A 24,001-nucleotide genomic window follows, 5' to 3' on the forward strand; every position below is an offset into this window, starting at 1 on the left:
TCTGAAGGCTAGGAAGTCCAAGATCAAGGTGCTGACAAAGTGTCTGGTAAGGACCCACTTCCTAATTTATGGATGACCAAACATCTTTTTGCAATATCTGCACATGGTAGAAAGGGTGAGCAACTATCAGAGGCTTTTGTTTTTTTCTTTTTCAACCTTTATTTTGGAGGTTATTTAGGGGGTACATAGGCAAGTTATTGCATTTTGCGTGATGCTGAGGTTTGGGGTATGATTGAACCCATCACGTAGCTTTGAAGCTAGGTATTGACTTCTCTCTAGCTCTAGCATTTTCTAGACAGCATTTTCTTTCTTCTTAAGGCTGTTTCATCTACATTAATTATCTGTTGTTTTGTATACCACATTCATCAATGGTCTTAGCTAGATCTTCTGTATAACTTGTTGTAGCTTCTACATCAGCACTTGGTGCTTCACCTTGCACTTTTATGTTAGAGAGAGCTTCTTTTCTTAAACTCAATAAACTAGTTTCTGCTAGTTTCAGACTTTACTTCTGAAGCTTCCTTAATTCTCTTACCCTTCATATAATTGAAGAGAGTTGGGGCCTTGTTTTGGATTAGGCTTTGGCCTAACAGAATGTTGTGGCTAGTTTGATCTAACCAAACCACCAAAACTGTCTCCATATCAGCAGTAAGGTTATTTTGCTTTCTTATCATTCATGTGTTCACTGAAGTAGCATTTTTAATTTCCTTCATGAACTTCTTTCCTTTCACAACTTGGCTGTTTGGTCCAAGAGGCCTCACTTTTGTCCTATGTCAGCTTTAGACATGCCTTTCTCACTAAAATTAATCATGTCCATAATTAGATGTAAACTGAGAGACTTGTGACTATTCCTTTCACTTGAGCACTTGAGGCTATTTTAGGGTTATTATTTGGCCTAATTTCAGTGTTGTTGTGTCTTAGGGAATAGAGAGTCCCCAGGAGAGGGAGAGAGAAAAGAGAACAGTGTTGGTGGAGCAGTGAGAATATACACCATTAAGTTTGTTGTCTTACATGGGCATGGTTCATAGTGCCCAAAAACTATTGGTTTCACACAAAAAATATTGTTTTGAAACTGAAAAACCGGGAATGATGGCAACAATAGGTATGAATTGGGATATGGCAGCAATTGGCTAGACCTGGGTGCCAGCTGTTTTTTTTTTTTACATCATCTCTCTTCCAATTCATCACAGTCCTTTCCTGGGCCTCTTTACTCATTTATATTATCTACCTGCTCCCCAGATAGTTGACTTTTTAATATCTGAAAGCTATTTGGAACCACTGGACTAATAGTGTGTGCCCCTGGATTTATAGAGGTCCTGGTCTTAATCCTCTAAACATCTGTTCTCTTCTCTGCTGAATGTGTCTACTTGAGTCAATAAAGGGAGAGACGGTCTCCTTCTAGAGCAAGGATCTTAAAGCCTCGTAAAATAGAGGTAGTATTTCTCCCTGGGTCAAAGGACAGGCATTATCCATTATAAAATGTTTGGGTTCCTCAAGTTCTAGATTCTACTCCAGAATCAAACCCACAGTTTATGCAGATGTCACCTGGCCGTCTTTGCATTCTTTTAGGAGAATTTGTGTTTAGGGAACAAGTGCAAGGAAATGCTGGTACTCTAGCCACTGCACTTGCTGGGAGTTACAAAGTCCTTTGACTCTGACCCAGTCCTTTGACAGAAACCCAGTGTCTTCTGCCACTATACATGAAACTGGTAGGCCAACTTGTTAGCTTGCAAGAAGAGTAGAATCTCAGATTCTTTGATTTTTTAGAATCATGTTCTGCTGGTAGAGAAAGTGTGACTTAATAGCAAAGTAAATAAAACTTACTTATATTAGTCTTTTCTCATGCTGCTGATAAAGACATACCTGAGACTGAGTAATTTATAAAGAAAAAGAAGTTTAATGCACTCACAGTTTCACGTGACTGGGGAAGCCTCACAATCGTGGTGGAAGGCGAAAGGCACTTCTTACGTGGCAGCAGACGAGAGAAAATGAGAGCCAATGTGAGATTTATTCACTACCACAAAAATAGTTTGTGGGAAACCACTCCCATGATTCAAATACCTCCCACTAGGTCCTTCCCACAACATGTGGGAATTATGGGAACTACAATTCAAGATGAAATTTGGGTGGGGACACAGCCAAACAATATCATTCTGCTGCTGGCTCCTCCCATATCTCACGTCCTCACACTCCAAAACACAATCATGCCTTTGCAACAGTCCTCCAAAGTCTTAACTCATTCCAGCATTAACTCAAAAGTCCACATTCCAAAGTCTCATATGAGACAACAGGAGTCCCTTGCACTTATGAGTAAAATTTAAAGCAAGCAAGTTTTTGATTTTATGAGTAAAATCAAAAGCAAGTTAGTTACTTCCTAGGTACAGTAGGGATACAGGCATTGGGAAATACAGCCATTCTGAATGGGAGAAATTATCCAAAACAAAGGTTCTACAAGCCCCACACAAGTCCGAAATCCAGAGAGCTGGTCAAATCTTAAAGTTCCAAAATGATTTCCTTTGACTTCATGTCTCACATCCAGGGCACACTGATGCAAGAGGTGGGTTCTTGTGGTCTTGGGCAGCTCCACCCCTGTGGCTTCGCAGGGATACAGTCTCCCTCCTGGTTGATTTCATGGGCTGATGTTGAGTGTCTGTGGCTTTTCCAGGGGCATGGTGCAAGCTGTCGGTAGATCTACTATTCTGGGGTCTGAAGGACAGTGGCCCTCTTCTTACAGCTCCACTAGTCAGTGCCCCAGTGGGGACTCTGTGTGGGGTCTTCGGCCCCACATTTCTCTGCCACACTGCCCTAGCAGAAGTAGGTCTCTGCCCTTACAACAGATGTCTACCTCTACAAGGGCCGTGCCCCTGCAACAAACTTCTATCTGGATATCCAAGCATTTCCATACGTCTTCTGAAATCTAGGCAGAGATTCCTAAACCTCAACTTCTTGACTTCTGTGCACCTGCAGACTCAAACACCATGTGAAAGCTGCCAGGACTTGAGGCTTGCACCCTCTGAAATAAAAGCTTGAGTTCAACGTTGGCCCCTTATAGCCGTAGCTGGGATGCAGGGCACTAAGTTCTGAGACTACACAAAGCAGCAGAGCCTTGGGTCCAGCCGATGAAACCTAGACCTAGCCTTGGGTCCAGCCGATGAAACCTTTCTTCCTAGGCCTCCAGGCCTATGATGAGAGAGGCTGCCATGAAGACCTCTGACATGTCCTGGAGACATTTTCCTCATTGTCTTGGTGATTAACATTTGGCTCCTCCTGACTTACGCAAATTTCTGCAGCTAGCTTGAGGTTCTCCTCAGAGAATGTGTTTTTCTTTTTTATCACATTGTCAGCCTGCAAACTTTCTGAATTTTTATGCTCCACTTCTTCTTTAAACATAAGTTCCAATTCCATATCATATATTTGTGAATGAATAAAACTTAATGCTTTTAACAGTACCCAAGTCACCTCTTGAATGCTTTGCTGCTCAGAAGTTTCTTCTGCCAGATGCCCTAAATTATCTCTCTCAAGTTAAAAGTTACACAATTTCTAGGGTGGGGCAAAATGCTGCCAGTCTCTTTGCTAAAACATAGCAAGAGTCACCTTTACTCCAGTTCCCAAGAAGTTCCCCATCTCCATCTCAGTCCGTCTCAACCTGCACTTCATTGTCCATATCACTGTCAGCATTCTCGTCAAACCATTCAACAAGTGTCTAGGAAGTTCCAAACTTTCCCACATCTTCCTCTCTTCTTCTGAGCCCTCCAAACTGTTCCAACCTCTCCGTTATCCAGTTCCAAAGTTGGATCCACAGTTTTGGGTATCTTTACAGCAGCACCCCACTCTACTGGCACCAATTTACTGTATTAGTACATTTTCACGTTGCTGAAAAAGACATACTGAAAACTGGGTAGTTTATAAAGAAAAAGAGGTTTAATGGACTCACAGTTCCATGTGGCTGGGGAGACCTCACAATCATGGCAGAAGACAAAAGGCACATCTTACATGGCAGCAGAGAAGAGAAAATATGAGAGCCAAGCAAAAAGAGAAACCCCTATAAAACCCTCAGATCTCATGTGACTTATTTACTACCACGAGAATAGTATGTGGGAAACTGCCCATTAATCAATTATCTGCCACCCGGTCCCTCCCACAACATGTGGGAATTATGGGAGCTATAATTCAAGATGAGATTTGGATGGGGAGACAGCCAAACCACATCATTATTAAAGTCAGTGTGTAGGGGGTAGGTGCAGTGGCTCATGCCTGTAATCCCAGTATTTTGGGAGGCCAAGGCAGGTGGATCACTTGAGTCCAAAAGTTCGAGACCAGCCTGGCAACGTGGCACAACTCTGTCTCTACAAAAAATACAAAAATTAGCTAGGTATGGTGGCGCACGCTTTCATCCCAGCTGCTTAGGAGGCCGAGGCACGAGAATCGCTTGAGCCTGGGAGGTCGAGGTTGCAGTGAGTCAAGACCACGCTACTGCACTCCAGCCTGGGTGACAGAATGAGACCCTGCCACAAAACAAAATGAAATGAGAAACAAAAACAACAACAGTAAAGTCAATATGTGGGTATTTGCATTTCAGTAATAGGCTGCTCATGATTGATCTTTCTGTTCTTCCTTATTTTAAATGTTGGTTATTAATAGGAAATGCTATAGTTGTTTTTCTTGCGTAGATTTGTTTTTGTTAGTCTTTAATAACAAAGGAGTTATTTAAAATTTCAGTAGTTTTATTAAAATGACTTTTTGATGGATTTAATTATGCACAGCAATATATGCACAGTTTTTTCTTTCAGAGTTTTAGAAATGTTATCAGAAGCTCTTTATTTTTTGCCTCAGTTTATCTTATACATCTAGGAGACTTCACCCATTGGTTGTTAATTTAATTGGCTCATGTTGAGAGACTTACAAGGAACTTGGTTTTATTATTGACTTTTTTTTTGTTTGTAATTCTGAGCTCTTATTGCTAAAGGAAAGATCATTCTAAAGCCTTACTTAAACCTCTCTTTGGCAGCACTTCCTGGAGTATGTAATTTTTAAATTTTATTTAATCTGACTTCAGCATATCAAAGGTATGTTGCATAACCTGTGAGCTGCTGTATCTCATAAATTTATCCTGTATTAGTGAACTTTCAGAGAATATATGCTGAAGAACAGTTAAAGAAAAGAACAAGTATTAATTGTTTTAAAACCGGAATCTTTCTATTTTTTACAGTCAGTGACTTCTAAGTGGAAAAGTTTTAAATGGAATTTTTACACATGATTATGGATCATACTTTCAGCTCCTCTTCCTGTTCCTTTCCACTAATGAACTTTATTTTCAAAGCCGGAAAAGAAATAGAATTATGTAAAAATAATTTTATGACTATAGCAAATTTATTGTTTATTATGTTCAAAGGTTAGCATGTGAGACCAGAAGCTAGAAAGCGTCAAATCTATCATGTGAACGAAAGAATTGAGAAGATTAGAAATAATACTAAAGACGCTATTTCCTGTGTTCCTGCAATCTTATAAAAATATGATTCTAGATTTAGGCTTCAGAATGTGAATATGTGAAAAATACTTGTCCACTATACAGAGAAGTAATGATGGCCGCAGCTGCCCGTCTGAAGCGGCTGCTGTGAAGATGCTGCAATAGGGGAGGCATGGCCAGGACTGTGTGCTCCATGGAGTGGGCGGGATGTGGGAACAGGCAGGAGCCCCACCCTCTTCCGCGTTAATGAGGTTGGAGCCCCGTGCTTCCAGGAGCAGCTGCAGCTGTGGACCTGGGCATCCCTACACTCTTTGGGGACCGGGAAGTCCCCCTACCCCAGCAGGCTTGGAAGTGCCTGCTCCTGTTGTCTGGCCTCACCCTGCTCCCAGTGCCTGCTCTGGGATGGAGCAAAGCTGTGGCCAAGCATGGGCACTGTTGTGACCTGGCTGGGTGTGCACACACTCAGGATGGCGCTGACATGCCAGCTCCCTGCCAACTCACCCCTTTCCAAACTTTGGGACCAAGGAGCACTGGAGGGAGGCCAAGGGGGTAGAGTTGAGGGCAGCTCCATGTGGGCCTGCAGGCAACCCTCCACAGAAACACCCAGGGCACCTGTAGATGACATGATTGGTGGCAGCAGGAGGCAGACAGGCTCATGGGTGGAAAGGCGCAGGTCCCCACTGAAGCCCCACTTTCAAGACAGGGACAGCCTACAGCCTCAGGGCTGGGCTGTCAGTTCCTGGTGGAGTTCACAGTGGGAATGAAAACTTGCGGTGCTTTTTCTGGGCCTTCCTGTGGACCAGTCAGCACACACATCCTCCCTTCTGAGCCCATAAAAACCTCCAGACCCAGCCGGACTCACACAGACATCAGACTACCAGCTGCAGGAAGAAGCTACCCAATTTGAGTCTCTTTGACTCCTTGGGATGATCTGCCTGCAGAAAGGGAACTGCCCACTCTGGGTCTCCTGAGTGCTGTTCTGCTGCTCAGTAAAGCTCCTTTCTGCCTTCCCACCCTCCAGTTGTTTGTATACCTCATTCTTCCTGGACACGGGACAAGAACTCAGGGACTGCCAAATGGCAGGACTGAAAAAACAGTAACACAAACAGGGCTGAAATGTACCCACCCTCTACTCCCTCCATTCCCCACATTGTGGGCAATGAGAAGGAGAGAAGAGCTGTGGCTCTTCGGGGAACCCACACCTACAGGCTCCCTGAGCTAGGGCTGTGACACCCCATTTGGGGCTCTGTAGTTTCTGGAGTCTCCAAGCTTTTGGGTGCCACTGTGTTCCCCTCCTCCAGACACAGGTACGCACAGCGGAAGCCACTTGCTGTACGTCAGATCCTGCCACTGGCTTGCCCAGAGCCAGTGCCTGTGCTGGTGCCCAGAGCTGCCCGCCCTGCTACAGCAGCCAATGTGCGTGGCTGTGCGCAGTGGCCGACTCCACGCTCACTTGCTCATGCACCACTTGTTGCTCCACATCTGACTCGCCCTTGGCAGGTGTGGGATCTGTGCTGATAGTGCACGGTGAGTGTGGCCTGCCAGGTCGAGTTGGTGGAATGAGCCCAGCAGGCCTGAGGAAAACTCGGGTAATGGTGCCACCGATCACAGAGGTTTCTGGCTGGAAAAGTGACACACAAACAATAAGTGACAGTAGTGCTTATCTACACTATAGACGAAGTGTTATGAGCTTTTTGACAAATAAAAATTATCCAGCATAAATACCCAGCCTCTATGTCTTTATCAGTGTCAGGAATTTTCATGTATGAGGAAGAGTGGTTCAATCTAATTATGAATATCCTTGGTAACTATGGTTACCATCCTATCAAAGATGACTTGCTATATGGTGACTGTGTGACCAGAGTGTTTTGATACGTTGTTTCTGTAGATTGCTGGAAAACAATTGCTTTTCCCTTGTTGATAGAACAGCAAGAGTAATAATGGCCTGATAAGAATCTATCTTCATATTCTTAAAAAGTGGAGTCATGAAAAAAGAAGGTTGGATTTAAGGAATAACTATATACAAAATGTCAATGGACTTAGGAATCACAGTGCTAATATTTTGTGTCCATAATGTAATCAAAACATGTCAAATATGTTACAAATATCCTATTATCTTCTGAACAAAGCTTGCCCTCGATTTAAAGATACTGACATTGAACATATCTTAGTTGATCAAGGTGAATTTTCTGACAAAATTTACATAAAATTAGAAATAGAGTTGGGCTAATGTATATAGAACATATTTTCTTTTTGTTTAAAATGAGGATGATAGTATATATTCCTGAGCTACAAGATCCTGAGCTACGGATCTTAAACACCTGCCACCACTAATACCACAGCAACAGAACAAACCAACAATAAACAAACATGTCGATTTCCTTGTTTGTATTAAGGTAGTTACTTTTTGTTTTTAGTCTTGGATTTTTAGTGTAATATTTTTTAAAAATTAAATATATAATTGAAGTTTAATGTACATGGGGAAAAGTACACAAATCATACATGTAGAGTGAGAAATTTTTTGAAGTAAACATACCCATGTATATGCTACGCAGATAAAGTAGTAATACCTTACTACCTCCATCTTGGAGGACGCCCTCTCTCAGCCCGTCAGAAAGTCTCACATAGTCACCACCTAGTAGTTCTGATACATGGCACCATAAAATTATACATAGTTGAAAACATACTAATTATACTGTTTTGGAAAAAAACTGGCTTCTTCCTCTTTTTATGTTTATGGAATTCAACTCTCTACTTGCATGCAGCAGTACTTTATTCATTCTCCTTGCTTCATTGTATAGCTGTACCACAATTAACCTATTCATTTGATTATTTATTTATAAATTACCCAGCCTCAGGTATTTCTTTATAGCACTGCTAAAACAACCTAACACAGAAACTGGATATATAACATCAAGTATAATTTATAAATAAAAGAGGTTTATTGGGCTCACCATTATGCAGGCTGTACAGGCGTGGTGCTAGCATCTGCTTGGCTTCCAGGCAGGCCTCAGAGGGCTTTTGCTCATGGCAGAAGGTGAAGCAGAGCCTGCATGTCACATGTGGTGAGAGCAGGAGGAAGAGAGCGCAAGGGAGGTGTCATGCACTTTTAAACAGCCAGATCTTGTAAGAACTCACTGTCGTGAGGACAGCACCAAGGCGATGGTGCTATACCATTCATGAGAAACGTGCCCCCATGATCCAATCACCTCCCACTGGGCTCTACCTCCAAAATTGAGGATTACAGTTCAACATGAGGTTTGGGGGGAACAAATATCCAAACTATATCATCCAGTGTTTATATATGGGTACATGTTTCTAAAATTTTAGTTTTGTTCCATCTGTTTGTCTATGCTTGTACCAATGCCACATTGTCTTAATTAATGTAAAGAGTATATACTTGTTAATGTTCTTAGTGAAGATTACCTTTTTTGTTCTTGACTCTTGCATTTCCCATGTACTTCAGAACCAGTTTATTAGTATCTACTACAAAAAATACCTCCTGGGATTGTTTATTTCAGTTATATTAAATTTTTAGGCCAATTTGGGAAGAACTCTTTGTAATATGAATCTACCATTAAAGTGTTATATACCTTTATTTATGTTTTTTATATCTCTGTGTATGTGTGTATATTGATATTTTTGCTTTGCTCATCTATTGTTAGCTTTATTTCTATTTATTTGGGACTTTTAGATAGCATTATAAAAATCAAATGTTTAAAGTTTCATTTTCTAGTTATATGTAGCCAATATAAGAAAGATAACTGATACTTTATATCAATTTTGTATTCAGCAACCATGTTCAATTTTCTTATTTCCTATAGTTTAATCTGTAAAATTTTTGTATTTTCTACACATAAAGCTATGTCATAAGCAGATACTGCTTTGTGTTTTTCATTGATTCTTCTACAATTACATATATTTAAAAGTTTTAGTACATCTTCTATTCTTTTAGTACACCAGAGCATATTAGACATATAAAAAGTTAAAAACCATGTACAAATTCAGAAAATATATTTTTAAAATCACTTATAATCCCTTCCACCACAATCTGGTTATTACATTTGTGGTATCTCCAGACATTATAGTTTAACATTGGATCATAAAGGACAAAATTTTAAAAATACTGTTTCCATTTAGTAATATCCCAATAACACTTTTTCATGACAATAAATATTTTTCTGCACAAAATTGTTACTAGTGAATATATTTATTTTCAAATATTTTGTCTTATAAACAACACTGCATTTCAAAGATTTGTGGATGGGCCTTTGGCTGCTGTATATTTTTTGGACATAATTTCCTTAGGTGAAATCCCTGGAAGTTGATGTTCTTAGTTATAATGTATAGGCTTTTGAAATTTGTTTCCCAATTGCCTTCTAGAAGTGCTGTGTAAATTCTCATTCACACCAGTAGTATACAAAATTCCTGTTTGCAAACACCCTAGCTTCTGTTGATATTCACCCTGTATTGTATGAAATGTTTTTTGTTTTTCCTATCAGTTGAAACTAAAACCTTTAACCTTTTACAAACTAGTGGTTTAATGAAAATGTTTTACCTTTTTAAAAAAAAAAAATCATCCTCCTCACACTTTCTATTTTCCATTCCTCTTACCTTTTTCTTAAAATTGCAGGATTTTCAAATTAGAATATCTAATACACTTCTCCACATTTACACAAGAGAAAACCAGCCTGGAAGATTAAGTGATCTGTCCACTACTGACCAGCTGACACCTTTCCAGATTTATTTCCCTGCATCTGATTAATCCCATTTTCTTTGAAAGGATACTGTTTTTCAAGACTTTAAAGAGGTTTACTATTGTTTTTTTGGTAGACAGGCTAGAACTCATTATCTAATAACAGGATTATAACGTAGTCTTATTTATCATATTCTTATGTCTCATGACATTATATGAACAGAACTATCACTTTAACAAAAAGTCATCAATAGATTTCTGTATAATAGATAAATGGTAGTAAGCCATCAATAAATAGCAGTTCTTACTCTTATTTGAAATAAAAAGATCCTGAAATTATATTATTGCTCATATAATTATATGTGTATTCTATTCTTTGTAGATTGACAATTACTTATACTTTTCCACTGTATTTTAAAAGCAATTCAGCCTGCAACTTAAGTGGTTTATAATTGTAAGGGTCAACTAGAACATATTGAAAGATTTTTGGATTAGTGAAAACTTGGAGTTTAGTTGGCTCTTTCATTTCTCTCTCTCTCTCTCTCTCTCTCTCTCTCTCTCTCTCTCTCTGTCTGTCTGTCTCTGTCTCTGTCTCTTCCCTTTACTTCTTCCCAGGTCTCTGCCAGCACCCTGAAATTTCTACATTTGTAAAACAATTTGCCATTAATATTTTCTCTCATTAATATTTTCTCTCATATTAGAGATAATTGCTTCATCTCTAAAGGAAGAGGTAGCAGAAACCGCTGTCTTTTTGCAGAAGTTTAAATAGAAGTGTGAAAATTCATGCTCTCTGGGTTCCCTTCCTCCCATACACCTCAAAAAAGAATGGTAGCCACTTAGTCTTAAGAAAGTTTAGAGCCTTAGTGCAACAGTTGAGAATAATCTAATTTTTGTTTGTTTTTAAAGACTATGTTGTTATGCTCTCTATCTATTCTTCATTCTTGAAATCCCCTTCCCCCTACCTCTGTTCCCCACCCCCACCTCCTACACAATAATGGGTGTTTTGCTGAGGTGATCAAAGGAGGGGTATCTGTTGTGCAAACATTCACATATGAAAAGTTAACAAAATAATGCCCTGGCTTCCTAATCCCTATTACTACCACTAATTAAGATTCCAGTGAATGCCTCTTTGGCTTTGAGGTTTATCACGAGTAATCTGACAAAGTTTCATTTACACAAGTACTGTGGAAATGTAACTTGTCCTTTTGTAAATTGTTATTATGAAGGGGTACATAAGACCAAAATTTTCTTAAGTTCATACATCTCGTATAACTGGCTCTGGGAAATCACTAGGTGCTCAAAAGAATTATGAATTGAATTCACTGTACATACTAGATTAGAATCATTTTTATAGTAACAGATGTGGAAGGTGTCTATTTGGCCTTTTTTAAAAAAACTTTTTATATGTTATACACAAAATAAATATTTACAGTTTGACCACTTTATGTTGTATACTTTATATACGAAACAAAATGCTTTAACTTCTTCATACAAAAAATAAAATTTATACTGTTCTGAAGTCACGGGTTCTCTGATCATATTTTTTTTACTCTGAGTATCATGATCCATGTCCCTTTTGTGTTCTGAGTATTTGAAACTTTAATTTGGAAAAGAAAAATGTGCTTCTTAGACATTGGTTTCATGGTAATTATAATGAAGCTGGACATAATTGCATATTTATACTTCATTGTAAATCAACAGCTCCCTAATATTCTTAAAAGTGTTCCTTGTGTTTTTAAAACAGCAGCATTTTGTTAACCTTAATCAGAGCCTGACGTGTGTTTCTTCTAAATGGCATCTGATGTGGTATCTCTCCTCAGTTCTCTGTGGTTTCCTGTTTTTTTCATACATAGAGAAAAACTTTTTGAGGTATGAAGCCTCATATTTTTCTTTTAATGGTACCTCAAACCTAAACTCTCTTATAAATTATACAGCATAGTGTTGTCAATCTGTCTCACCATTAATTTCTGCCACTTCCCACAGACTGTTTCTCTGGAATCCCTCCAGCACTTGCTGTGTATCCATCACCCAGCTTGCATGTCCTTATATACCCCACTCTAGATTCTTTAGCATTACAGGTTTTACTTCTATCCCTAAAGTGTGTTCTTCAAAGGCAAAGATGTTATCTTTATTTCTATAATTGTATTTCCCCAACAGTGCCTTGTTTTAGCAATGAGTAGCTATAGTAGGCTCTCTAAGTGTTGTCTCTAGAGCAGCAGCAGCAGCTGCAGGGAACATTTTATAGCTGTCAATGTTCAGGCCCCACCCCAGTGCTACTGAAACATAGTATCTTGGGTTGAGGATCAGGCTATGTTAACAAGCCTCAGATAATTTGGATGCATGCTGAAGTTTGACAACCACTGCTGCAGAAAATTACTGAATATCAAGTTGTACCTTTATGGTGATATCTCATTGAGTGGATTGATACAGAATGGGGCCAGGCACAATTTAGTTTATTCTGCCTGATTCTTGTATTTCAGAGATACTAGTAAAGAAAACCTAAGATTTAAATATTTACTATCTTATAAGAGGATGCTATCTTATAAGAGGGACGGCTTTTATGCTATTCTGTTGTAAAAAATTGTAGTTTAAATTTTAAAAACTGAATGATTTCTTTCTTCTGCCAAGTTAGGAATAGGCATTATTCTGAAGCAGGAAGGTTAACTAAGAAATGCATCCTGGGTGTCACTAATTTTCATGGTGGGAAGGAGGGTAGGTCAGTTGGAAACTGGTCAGATGGGGAGAGGTCGAGAGACGTTTCCCTAGTTACCATTCTGTGCTCTTCTAAGTTTTTTGGATCATGTAACTGTATTACATGTTAAAATTTTGTTGAATGATATTTAGTCAAAATACAGTAATAAATAAATGTTGAATAAACTCCCATGATATAACCATTGTGGTTGGTTTAAAAAATTAAGTTTTTCTTTTGTATTAATATGAAAAGTTAGATAACATATGCTTTTCATCTCTGCAGAAAACATCAAGGTTGTGGCAGAAATGTCTTGATGGCTTTCCATCTTAGTCTTCTTGAATTGGCTAATACATATTACTCATTTGTGCAATGAATAAAGGATGTATATTATATGGATCCATCATCTTATGACTGTTTTTAGAAAATGAGAATTAAATCTTGATTCATTATTAAATAACCTTGTATACACACATGAAGAGGTCATGACACATAAGACTTTGACCTAATACCTTTTTTTAGATGTGTTTCTATAGCTATCTTGATAGCCTAGAAATGTTTGAGAGAAAATTAATTTAAATTTTTGTCTTATTCTTAGCAAATGCAAAATAATTGAGTTAAATGGAACCCACTACATTTGTTCTGAAATATGAACAGTATTCTCAGTCTGGTAGTACAAATACAATTATATTAATTTTATTATTGAATTTTGCTGCTTCAAAGGGAGGTATTTCTTAAATGACACTTGATTCAATTATTTCCCTTTTTTTCCACCTTGCACAGAACTATCGTACCATGGAAAGTATTCAGACAGTGCCTTCATGAGGTCCACCAGATTAGCTCTGGCCTGGAAGCAATGGCTCTAAAATCAACAATTGATTTAACTTGCAATGATTACATTTCAGTTTTTGAATTTGATATTTTTACCAGGCTGTTTCAGGTAAGTTTATACTTGCTTAGTCTATCCATTCCCTTCCTCTCTCCCTTTCTTTTCTCTCTGTTTCTCTCTCTCTTACACACATATAAACAAACATATGGAAAATAGTGTCATTACTATTAGTCTGTAATTTTATTGGTATGTTTGGTCATTGCTAAAAGTTTAGAGTGAGCCATTTGGCTTAAGTTTGGAGTATCGGATGCTGTGAGCCTGGTGGCTGCTTGTCAGCTTTGAGAGGATCCATCCAAAAGAGCTTTGTTTTAAACTCTCTACTTAGTTTCCTCACTTTATTTTGTTGATGTTTTAGCACAATGATGGATAGAATGCAACAACTGCAGGTGGGCATTTTCCAGCTAGATCTAAAATCTTTCCCTTTGCCTTCTGCGTTTATTAGGTTAAAAGAGAAATAGTAAACTTAGAAATACCAGACTGTTCTGTATAGAACAGAACTTGTGTCCTGTACTTATTTTATAAATTGCTTTGCACATTCAACCATGTGTAACGAACAGTTTTCAGTGTCAATAAATATTCTTCATAAGTTCCTATGTCATATTCATTCAAAATAGTATGTTAGTATTAACAAAGCTCTCTTTTGAAAAATTTAGATTTTTACCTGCATTTTCTCTAGTGTAAACAACTTTAAGATGAACATTTTTGTTATGCTTATTGTTTTTCCTTTTAAATTATCCTCCATAATTGTTTTCACATAGCACATTAGAAGAATGTAGCATTATATGGATGCTATCATTTTCTTCTTTTGCATGCCTTAATGGAATTACCTTAAACATGAAGACTTGAAATTTGTGTTTTGAGTTTGCCTCTGCCACTAAAATGTATATCATCTATGGGTTTCAGTTCAAGTAGTCACAAAATAAAAATTTTCTGCTTAACATTTTTATGATTTAGTAACATAAATTATATAGTAAATGAGGTAAGTTGATCAGACTGGGCTTACTTATATTCTGATACAATTTTTTATCATTTTAATCTGAAGTAAAATTTATTCTCTTTGAAACATGCTTTCAACAAATATCAGAGTATAATGTTGGTTTCATGTTTTTCATGTTACATGAACTTTACTTCTCTGATCTTTAATTCTGCTTGGCACTAGCTAGCAAGGATTGGATGACTAGTTTATGTAATAAAAACCACATTGCACAGGATTAGCTTTTAATTTATGAAGGAACCCATTAATAGAAGAGAGATTAACTCCTGTCAACAATACATATAGGATGTGAAACCATGTCTCTACTAAAAATGCAAAAAATTAGCTGGACGTGGTGGTGGTGGGCGCCTGTAGCCCCAGCTACTTGGGAGGCTGAAGCAGGAGAATGGTGTGAACCCAGGAGGTGGAACTTGCAGTGAGCCGAGATCACACCACTGCATCCAGCCTGGGCGACAGAGCGAAACTCCGTCTCAAAAAAAAAAAAAAAAAAAAAAAATACAGGATATATTTCATTGTATTACAATTTCAGAATCATAATTCTACCTTGTATATAGGGTAAGCAATTAGATAAATCACTGATGAAAGTGTGCTTTTGATTATTTTAAATTTTTGAGTTCATGATTATTCCCTTGGTGTATATTATAGTTTGACAGTTTACGTTTTTCAAAGATTTTAAGATCTATTTTAGAAAAAAAGTTATCTGATATTGGTCATTTTATAATGGAACCTCTCCTTTCTTTAAAGGTTTCTGATAATTTTACAGAATATCTTATTTATTTAACATGATACAAAGAGATTCTAAATAGTAGGAGCTTTGCTTCTTCACCTTGTCAAGGAAGAGAGTAAAAGTAATCTTCCTACATTAAACCTAACTGCTCATTCTAGGAAGTGAGTATATTTTTGTGGTGAGCCTGGATGACTTTTTACTGTGGGTATTAAATGCTAGAATTCCCTGGCGTTATATATTGAAAGTATGAGGGCAACTTAATGTTGGTTAAACACTTACCTAAACTGCTATTTAATATGTGGACATATTTTCTTATAAGCTGTTTTACTTTAAAATAGCACAAGTCAGCCTTGATACTCTAAGGAATATATATCTTATTTACTTTCACTGGGATGGGAAAAGAAAGGGCTATTTTTAAGTCAAGCTACTGTGAAAAGTTTTAGATCGTAAAATGAAAATCTTACCTGGGCCAGGGAATTCCTAATCATTTTAAAAATGTGATTACAGAAGGAGCTGAAGAACTCTTGTTTAGCCCCTGTGTATTTCTGAGATTCATCATTTGTTTATTTCTATACTCCAATCAAATGCTTTGAATATAATCGTATGTGTGCCTTAAAATATGATAAAATTGGTTCTGTGTATAGAGAAGTAGATGGTTTAACTTTTGCTGATCTTTTTATACAACTTTAAAAATTAAGTGATTTTCTTAAATGTATTCATTAAATCCTTACATTTATATATTACGTATGAACATATGTTTTGCTAATACTGTGTGACTGCAGGAACATACATTCAGTTATAGCCATGATATTAGTAGTTAATTGGCAGTGACTTCTTCTGACTGCAAATTATTGAGAGTGGGATATTTAGCAGAATGGGAACTGAAGGTGAGCAAGGTACACTTTTAGAATTTGGGGTCTGAAGTAGAGAAACTAGCAGAAGGTTTTTAAGAAGGAGCCAGCGGGGGGCAGGAGATGAAGTTGAGAATTACAGAGGGAATGAAAGAAGTAAAAAGGTTTGCTTCCTCTTGGCTTTCATTCTTATATGCAGGCAGAACCTGAACAAATACTTGGGAGTCACTGGAGGGATCTTACTGTGGTCACCTTCCTCATTTCCTCTTCTTCCTTCTTTCCTTTTCTTTATCCTTCTCTTTTCTCTCAAAGTCACTTAGAGATGCTGGAATCGGCACATGCTACTGTCCTGGAAAGGAATTATAGGGATTTTGCTTCTCTCTTCCTTCTCCCTGGGGCTGTTGTTCTCCTTTTCTTCTATATCCCCACTATTAGAAAAAATGGGGTCACTGAGAAATGGGGCACTAAATTTGGGGGTAGCAGGATAAGGATGGAGTATTTTAGTAGAATATCCTAGTGACTGTGGAATATGTAGCATCAATGGAATAGTGAGGAAAATCAAAGAAGAGGAAAGTCCTCAGTTGTAGCAAAGAATTAAAGAGAGTATCTAGGCAGACCAGCCGAGGACCCTCTTCCAACTTAAGCTATAAGTCAGTAACTGGCTCTTCTTGAAAATAGTAGCATTTGAGAGAATGGAGGGACTTGTCTCCTTTATTCACTTCATTAATTTCTATAGTCATTTAAAATATCTAGATAATTTTATGTTCTTATATACGAAAAAATTTCTTTAATCTGAAAAGCAAAATAAAAAAAATATATTCTCCAAAACACTTTGTTTTGCCTTTTTTAAGCCAGTAGTCATCGAAATACTTTAAAAATAAAAAGCACATAAGTACTGCATGTTTCTGTTTTGAGTGGGCTGCATACAAGAAAAACAATACACAGACTCATTCTATTACATAAATATTTTTGCAATTAGAAGCTGGCCCTCTGGGTTATGTACTAAGAAATGGTTGCTAAATACTGTAGCAGTTGGCTCAAAACACCAATTTAATTTTTTTACTTATATTTTGATCTGTGCATTGGTGCTCTATAAAGTTCAGCATTTTTTTTCAACCACTCTTCCACTAATTTGTGTGGACTTTAATGGAAGTGACCCAAATATTTGTTTGATATTTCTTTCATCCTTGTCCTTTATAGATGGGTAGAACAAAACAAAACAAAAACTAGGGTCTAGAATAACAGTTATCGCTCAGTTTTTAAAAATACATACTGACATTTTCTAAGTAATATTTAATGCAATTTTTTAGTCATGCATTAGGGAGAAAATTTAAAACATGCATTTTTTTTCAGCCTCTCATATTATTATTCTCTAGAGCGCCTTTCTTGCCCAATTAGGTATTTTAGTGTGATGGGGAAATACCCCGAAGATTTTTCTTGTTATGTTGAAAAAGGCTAAAAACTTTATTATTACTAAATCATTCTTTGTTATCCTCATCTCAAGGGTTATAATCCTTGAAGAATTCTGACTTATAAATTTGTAACTTGCTTAACAATAATGAGGAACAAGTCTCAAAACAAACAAAAGCAGGAACTTTTACCAGTAATCATGTCTAGAATAACTGTTTAACAGCTTTAACATGGCAACGTAAAAATACTTTGTTTTTTTTCTTTTATGTAGAAGATTTAATAATCTGGCACATCAGATAGAGTATGCTGCCAGTTCCTTGGAATAAATGTAGCTTCAGCCTTAAAAAAATTACAGAGATGATTCATCCACACCCTTGAGTAAAGTTGTCTATCACTGCCTGCCTTTTTTCTCTTGCCCTGGTAGCTGGACATACAACCAATCAGATTAAAGAGAGAATGATGCAATGGTACAAACCAAATACTTATGCGAAAGGTTTTGTTTTTATGTAACTCACTTTTAAACCCTAAACCTTTCCTAAGTTTATAGTTAGGTAAAGTTAAGCCAGATGTGACTACAGTAGTGTTAACACTAGCCTTTTACACAAGTCACTAGAGGATCTGTTCAGTGACATTGATCCTTGGCTGATTACTGTTATCTGATGCTGCAGTGGTCCTGGCATCCCATGGGCAAGCAAGACAGGCATGTTCCTTGTCCTTATGTAGCTTATGGTTAATGTGTAACCTTTGCCAAGTCATGTAAGTTCTATGATATGGTTTCTTACTCTGTAAAATGAAGCAGTTGTTAACGAAACAGACATACACGGAGGTGAGGAATATGGCAAGAGGTAACAGTTTTAAATATGCTGGTCAGAGAAGGCTTCATTGAGGAAGTGACATTTGGAGACAGGAATGAGATGGATATTTGGGGGAAGAAAATTCAAGTAAAGGCATCGGCAAATACAAAGACTCTAAGAGGAAAGAGGGCATTTGTGTTCAAGACAATAGCAGGCTGGAGAAGATGCAGAAAGTGGGAGAGTTATAGCAGATGAAGACAAAAAGGGGAACTGCTGGGGATCAAACCCTATAAAGTCCTTCTAAGCAATATATGAGGACTTTGGCTTTTATTCAAAGTTAGAAGGCTTTGAACAGAAGAATTATTTCATTTATGTTTTAAAATGGTCACAAGTGCTGTAGTGAGAACAGACTGTGTAGAGAAGAGATTTTGTGGTTTTCTTTTTTCTTCTCCGTATTCTCTTCCTGAAAAATCTGTTTTCTGCCTAATCATATTTCTCTAAAGAACAATAGACTTGAATGTCTGCTGGTAGGTAACAAAAGTTGACCTAAACCACATAAGGTCAGATTAACTTAAAATATCCAAGATAATGTTAAATGTATTAAATGATGGTTCAGTATGTAATCAATATTTGATATTCTCTAGATAATCTCTTTTAATTTATTTATTTTTTAGCCTTGGGGCTCTATTTTGCGGAATTGGAATTTTTTAGCTGTGACACATCCAGGTTACATGGCATTTCTCACGTATGATGAAGTTAAAGCACGACTGCAGAAATACAGCACCAAACCCGGAAGGTAAGACTTTTTAGCAGTAATATTATGTGATATATCCAAAGATGAAAATTCTCCATGGTTTGTTCCTAAGTTAGTCAGCAACACCCACTGATGGCATGCTTGGGAGGGGGCTAGAAAAGCTAAAAGACCAAAATGGTGCTTCTTAATCTAATCCTTTAAATTGATACATTGTGCTTAGTCTGAAACTTGGTATTCATAAAGTGAAAGGGGATGTGGTCTCCTTTCTGTTTTCATGATTTCTGTGTTTATGTGCAAAATTGTATGTATATATTTGAATACTTGAATACTGTGCTAAAGAACAAATAAATGGAACAGTCTTATGTTCGTTACTTTGGGGTATTTTAAAGACATTCATTTAAGTTCTCTGATAAATACAAGTACATATACATGCACCTGAACACATAAATATAAATGTAAGTTTATGAACAAATAAATGTATGTACATAGCATATATAGACCTATTGTTATAATCAAAACCAATTTCGTGTCCTTGAAAACTTTTTTCATAATGCCTTATGTTTTATTGTAGCCTCAGAATTTATATTTTATTTTCCAAATGATGAAACTAAATGAACCTTGGAGAGGTCGGTCAGCCCCTGTGGCTTTGGCCAAGAAATTACACCTTATTAATGGCAAATCGGGGTCCAGAAAATCTCTCTCTTCCATGGTTCAGTGCATTTTCCCATGTATTTCATCTAAAAATTCATTAGGCACATAGTAAGCATTTGTGCTATGGCAGGCAGTATGCTGAGTACAGCAATAGGGATATTAGAGACCTGCTTGTCAGAATCCTCACATTTCAGATGCTATTCCAGTATTCATTAGTGCACTGATTTTCCTGTAGAGAACATTTCATTTTAGGGATGAATTTGGTGGTGGTTTTTAAGTGTACCTTTTTTTTTTCTAGTATCATTTTTATTTGATTTGTGCTGTATATAATGTTTGTACTTTAAAACATTTTTGTTTTGTTTTGCTTTGTTTTTGAGATGGAGTCTTGCTCTGTCGCCAGGCTGGAGTGCAATGGCGCGATCTCCGTTCACTGCAACCTTCGACTCCCTGGTTTGAGCGATTCTTCTGCCTCAGCCTCCCAAGTAGCTGGGATCACAGGCATGTGCCACCATGCCTAGCTAATTTTCGTATTTTTAGTAGAGACGGGGTTTCACCATGTTGTCCAGGATGGTCTTGATCTCCTGACCTCGTGATCTGCCCGCCTTAGTTTCCCGAAGTGCTGGGATTACAGGTGTGAGCCACCACGCCCGGCCAAAACATTTTTTTTTTTAGTACAAGCCAATAGTGCTGATTTTTTGTTCTCTGTCATAATGAAACTTTCCATGTTTTTGTCTTTTTAAGAATTTATATAGTATATTTGAAAAAGAAGCCAGTGAGTACAAAAACAGTTTGGCTTCCACTGAAATCTTCCATTTATACTAAGGAGAGTTAGTTCTCATTGTGACCATGAGAGCAGATCAGTTATTTTGCATGTTGACAATGTTTTAGATGAATGATTTTGTTTCATTCAACAATCTCTTATGACCAGATTTTTCCATAATTTTTACTCTCTTGAATGACGTCATATGAAGTATCTTTCTTGCGCTTGGAGTATGATTTGAAAAATGTGTGGTGGTTGGAATTATGCAATCATAGAAACTTAACATGTGAGTTATTTGATAAATTATCTTGTCCAATCATAGAAATAATGAGGAAACTGAGGCCTTTATTTTTGGTTTTGTTTACTTGTTCAATATCATGGAGAACATGAATTACAATGTTGAGAAAAACAGCCAGATCTCATTACTATTTGGAAAAGTTCTCTTAATAAAAAACTACTGCCCTCTGCTAAGAATATTTGTCATAAGACCCACCAGTAAACTTATCTTCAAATGCGTACAGTATATACCTTTTATACAGCTTTTTTGTGTATCAATCATACATTAAAAAACTAGAATAGTGTCCTCTGAAAAAAAAATCTTTGTTTCCTTCCTAACTTGCCATGTAATGATTTTTTCTATTAAATTTTAGGTAGCTAATGATGAAATAAATAATATATAACAAATTATAATGTGTAAAGTATGATGTGGGTACTAAAGATGTGTTTAGGAAAACACCCTTAATGAATAAAAAAAAATTGTAACAAATATTTGCTTTGGAGAATATCTGCGTTTAACTTTTTTTTTTTTTTTTTTAAATCTTGGAAAGTATTTCGTGTCTTTGACTTCATAGTATAGAAAACAATTGGATTTACTTCAGGGACATTTTGGCTCCTTAGGTTGTGCTTTATTATTAGGGATCCATCTGACAAAATATGAATTACGGGGTGAAGGTAGTGACATTTGGGAATCAAAGTGAAATATTCATTAGGTGGCTTTTTAGGTGATAAGAGTGGCATTGAACCCTAAACCACCTCGTCAACATGAAAGATACCTCAGTTGTGTGTGTGTGTGTGTGTGTGTGTATTTTTTTTTTTTTTTTTTTTGAAACAGTCTCACTGTGTTCACCCCAGGCAGGAATGCAGTGGTACCATCTTGGCTCACTGTAAGCTCCATCTCCTGGGTTCAAATGATTCTCATGCCTCAGCCTCCTGAGTAGCTGGGACTACAGGCATGTACCATCATGTCTTGCCAATTTTTTTTTTTTTTTTTTTTTTTGTATTTTTAGTGGAGACGGGGTTTTGCCATATTGGCCACGCTGGTCTCGAACTCTTGGTGTCAAATAATCCACCTGGCCCAGCCTCCCAACGTGCTGGGGTTACAGATGTGAGCCACCACACCTACCTCTAATTTGATTAAATTAAGCATGCTGTTTAAGAGAGCAGGGTGCTAAAAATAAGCCAAAAATTCACTTGAGGTTGGGAAGGGGTAGCCACAAGCCAAAGGGTCAGCAGCAAATTAAATGGGATAGGAAAAAGGTGCATGAGAGGAAGAAATTGTTCTAAAATGCCCTTGGCTCTTACCAGATTGCTGGTATTACTATCTCTTATATACATGAATTGCTTGAACCTTCTGTGTAGTAATGAGTTTTAGAAACACCATCCCAAAACAATGTTTAGAGCAATAGAAAAGGACATGAATTAAAAATCTGAGCAATTTCACAAGTATGTATTTCAGTATCTACCAAATTCTTAGTATACGAATAAATTTGGAATTACATTTAAAATTACTAGCAATGCAGATTTGTAATTATTTTCTTCATGTTAATATACTCTATAAATTTTGCTGAGATTCATAGTACACAGATTTTTAAGATTCTAACTTTTGATTTAATTTGTAGGAATTTTATATTATTTTTTATATAACAGTTTAATAATGTCCTTCTGAATTATAATTTATAGTGACTTTCTATTATTTTTGGCACTTCTCATAATATCATAGCCGTAAGTCTCAGTGGCATTATTTTATCTGATTTTGATTAAGAATGCCAATAATCGACAGATTGATATCCTATTTTCAGTTTGTCTAGGGATATATGTTTTTAGACTTTTTTGAAAAGTTCTTTCCAAAGATGCTATCACCAATATATTTTTTTTAATATTTAAAAATCACTTCTTTTTTTAAAATTCTAGTTTGTCAAAAGATGAAATTACACTCTACTACTAAATATACAAGTTAATTAAATCCAGTGACTACAGCCATTATGTATGTTAAAGTATATCTTTAAAGTTACATTTATAGTACTTGGTCTATCAATAACTAAAGTATATTTTGAGATACTTGTGTCTGCCACATACATACAGCAGCTAGAGTATTAAAATACAGCCAACAGATTTAAATTGGCTTGTTTTTTATCTGCTTAATGGGGTAATAAAATCCAGAAGGGTATCCTGATAGAAAGATTAAATGCAGTACACTCAAATAAAGAGAAATGATCTAAAATGAAATAAGTATATAGATAGCTAGATTGATACATAAATGATAATGATGGATTTAAAGCCAAGTTGCTGTCTCCTTTTGTTGGATATTAGTTTTAAGGGATTGGATTTGATTTGTTTTATATTTTTGAACTATCTTAACTTCCCATTGTAAGATACTGAATTTGATATGGTTAGATGGCAGCCATGAAATTACCTAGTTTGCACTTTTGAACCTTAGGGATGAATGGCTGGAATACCTGAAAGAAAAGTTACTATTTTTTTAAAAAGCGGGCCGGGCGCGGTGGCTGACGCCTGTAATGCCAACACTTTGAGATGCTGAGGCGGGTGGGTCACTAGGTCAGGAGATCGAGGCCATCCTAACAAGTGAAACCCTGTCTGTATTAAAAATACAAAAAATTGGCCGGTTGTGGTGGCTCACGCCTGTAATCCCAGCACTTTGGGAGGCCGAGGCGGGCGGATCACGAGGTCAGGAGATGGAGACCATCCTAGCTAACACGGTAAAACCCCGTCTCTACTAAAACTACAAAAAAATTAGCAGGGCGTGGTGGCGGGCACCTGTAGTCCCAGCTTTTTGGGAGGCTGAGGCAGGAGAATGGCGTGAACCCGGGAGGCGGAGCTTGCAGTGAGCCGAGATCGCTCCACTGCACTCCAGCCTGGGCGACAGAGCAAGACTCTGTCTGAAAAACTAAAAAACAACAACAACAAAAATACAAAAAATTAGCTGGGCATCATAGCACGCGCCTGTAGTCCCAGCTACTCGGGAGGCTAAGGCAGGATAATCGCTTGAACCTGGGAGGCGGAGGTTGCAGTGAGCCGAGATCGC

The 24,001-nt window shown here is 37.2% G+C and overlaps 1 protein-coding gene and 1 long non-coding RNA gene across 11 annotated transcripts in view; one reads left to right on the forward strand and one right to left on the reverse strand.

Annotated features, from left to right (window-relative positions):
• Positions 1–24,001, forward strand: part of CBLB (Cbl proto-oncogene B) — a 213,841-nt gene that overhangs the window by 102,843 nt on the left and 86,997 nt on the right. For 6 of the 8 annotated variants that reach the window (XM_015129774.3, XM_077993983.1, XM_015129772.3 and 3 more), the window contains exons 5-6: positions 13,633–13,789; positions 19,189–19,310. In XM_015129774.3, the coding sequence (XP_014985260.1) occupies positions 13,633–13,789; positions 19,189–19,310 (279 nt within the window). Of the gene's footprint in view, positions 1–13,632; positions 13,790–15,425; positions 15,621–19,188; positions 19,311–24,001 lie in introns of those variants that run through there. The other 2 variants (XM_077993984.1, XM_028844661.2) reach the window with 2 other exon arrangements.
• On the reverse strand, positions 1,872–8,553 carry LOC144339424 (uncharacterized). 3 transcript variants are annotated; one of them, XR_013414417.1, is made up of 4 exons: positions 8,419–8,535; positions 6,918–7,085; positions 5,966–6,076; positions 1,872–4,502 (listed from the first exon to the last, which is right to left on the reverse strand). It is a non-coding gene; the product is annotated as an uncharacterized LOC144339424 (long non-coding RNA). The 3 variants fall into 3 exon arrangements; XR_013414415.1 differs by lacking the exon at positions 6,918–7,085 and having other exon boundaries at positions 8,419–8,553; XR_013414416.1 differs by lacking the exons at positions 5,966–6,076; positions 6,918–7,085 and having other exon boundaries at positions 8,419–8,549.

This window comes from Macaca mulatta, chromosome 2 (genome assembly GCF_049350105.2).
Source record: "Macaca mulatta isolate MMU2019108-1 chromosome 2, T2T-MMU8v2.0, whole genome shotgun sequence".
Taxonomy (NCBI): Eukaryota; Metazoa; Chordata; class Mammalia; order Primates; family Cercopithecidae; genus Macaca; species Macaca mulatta.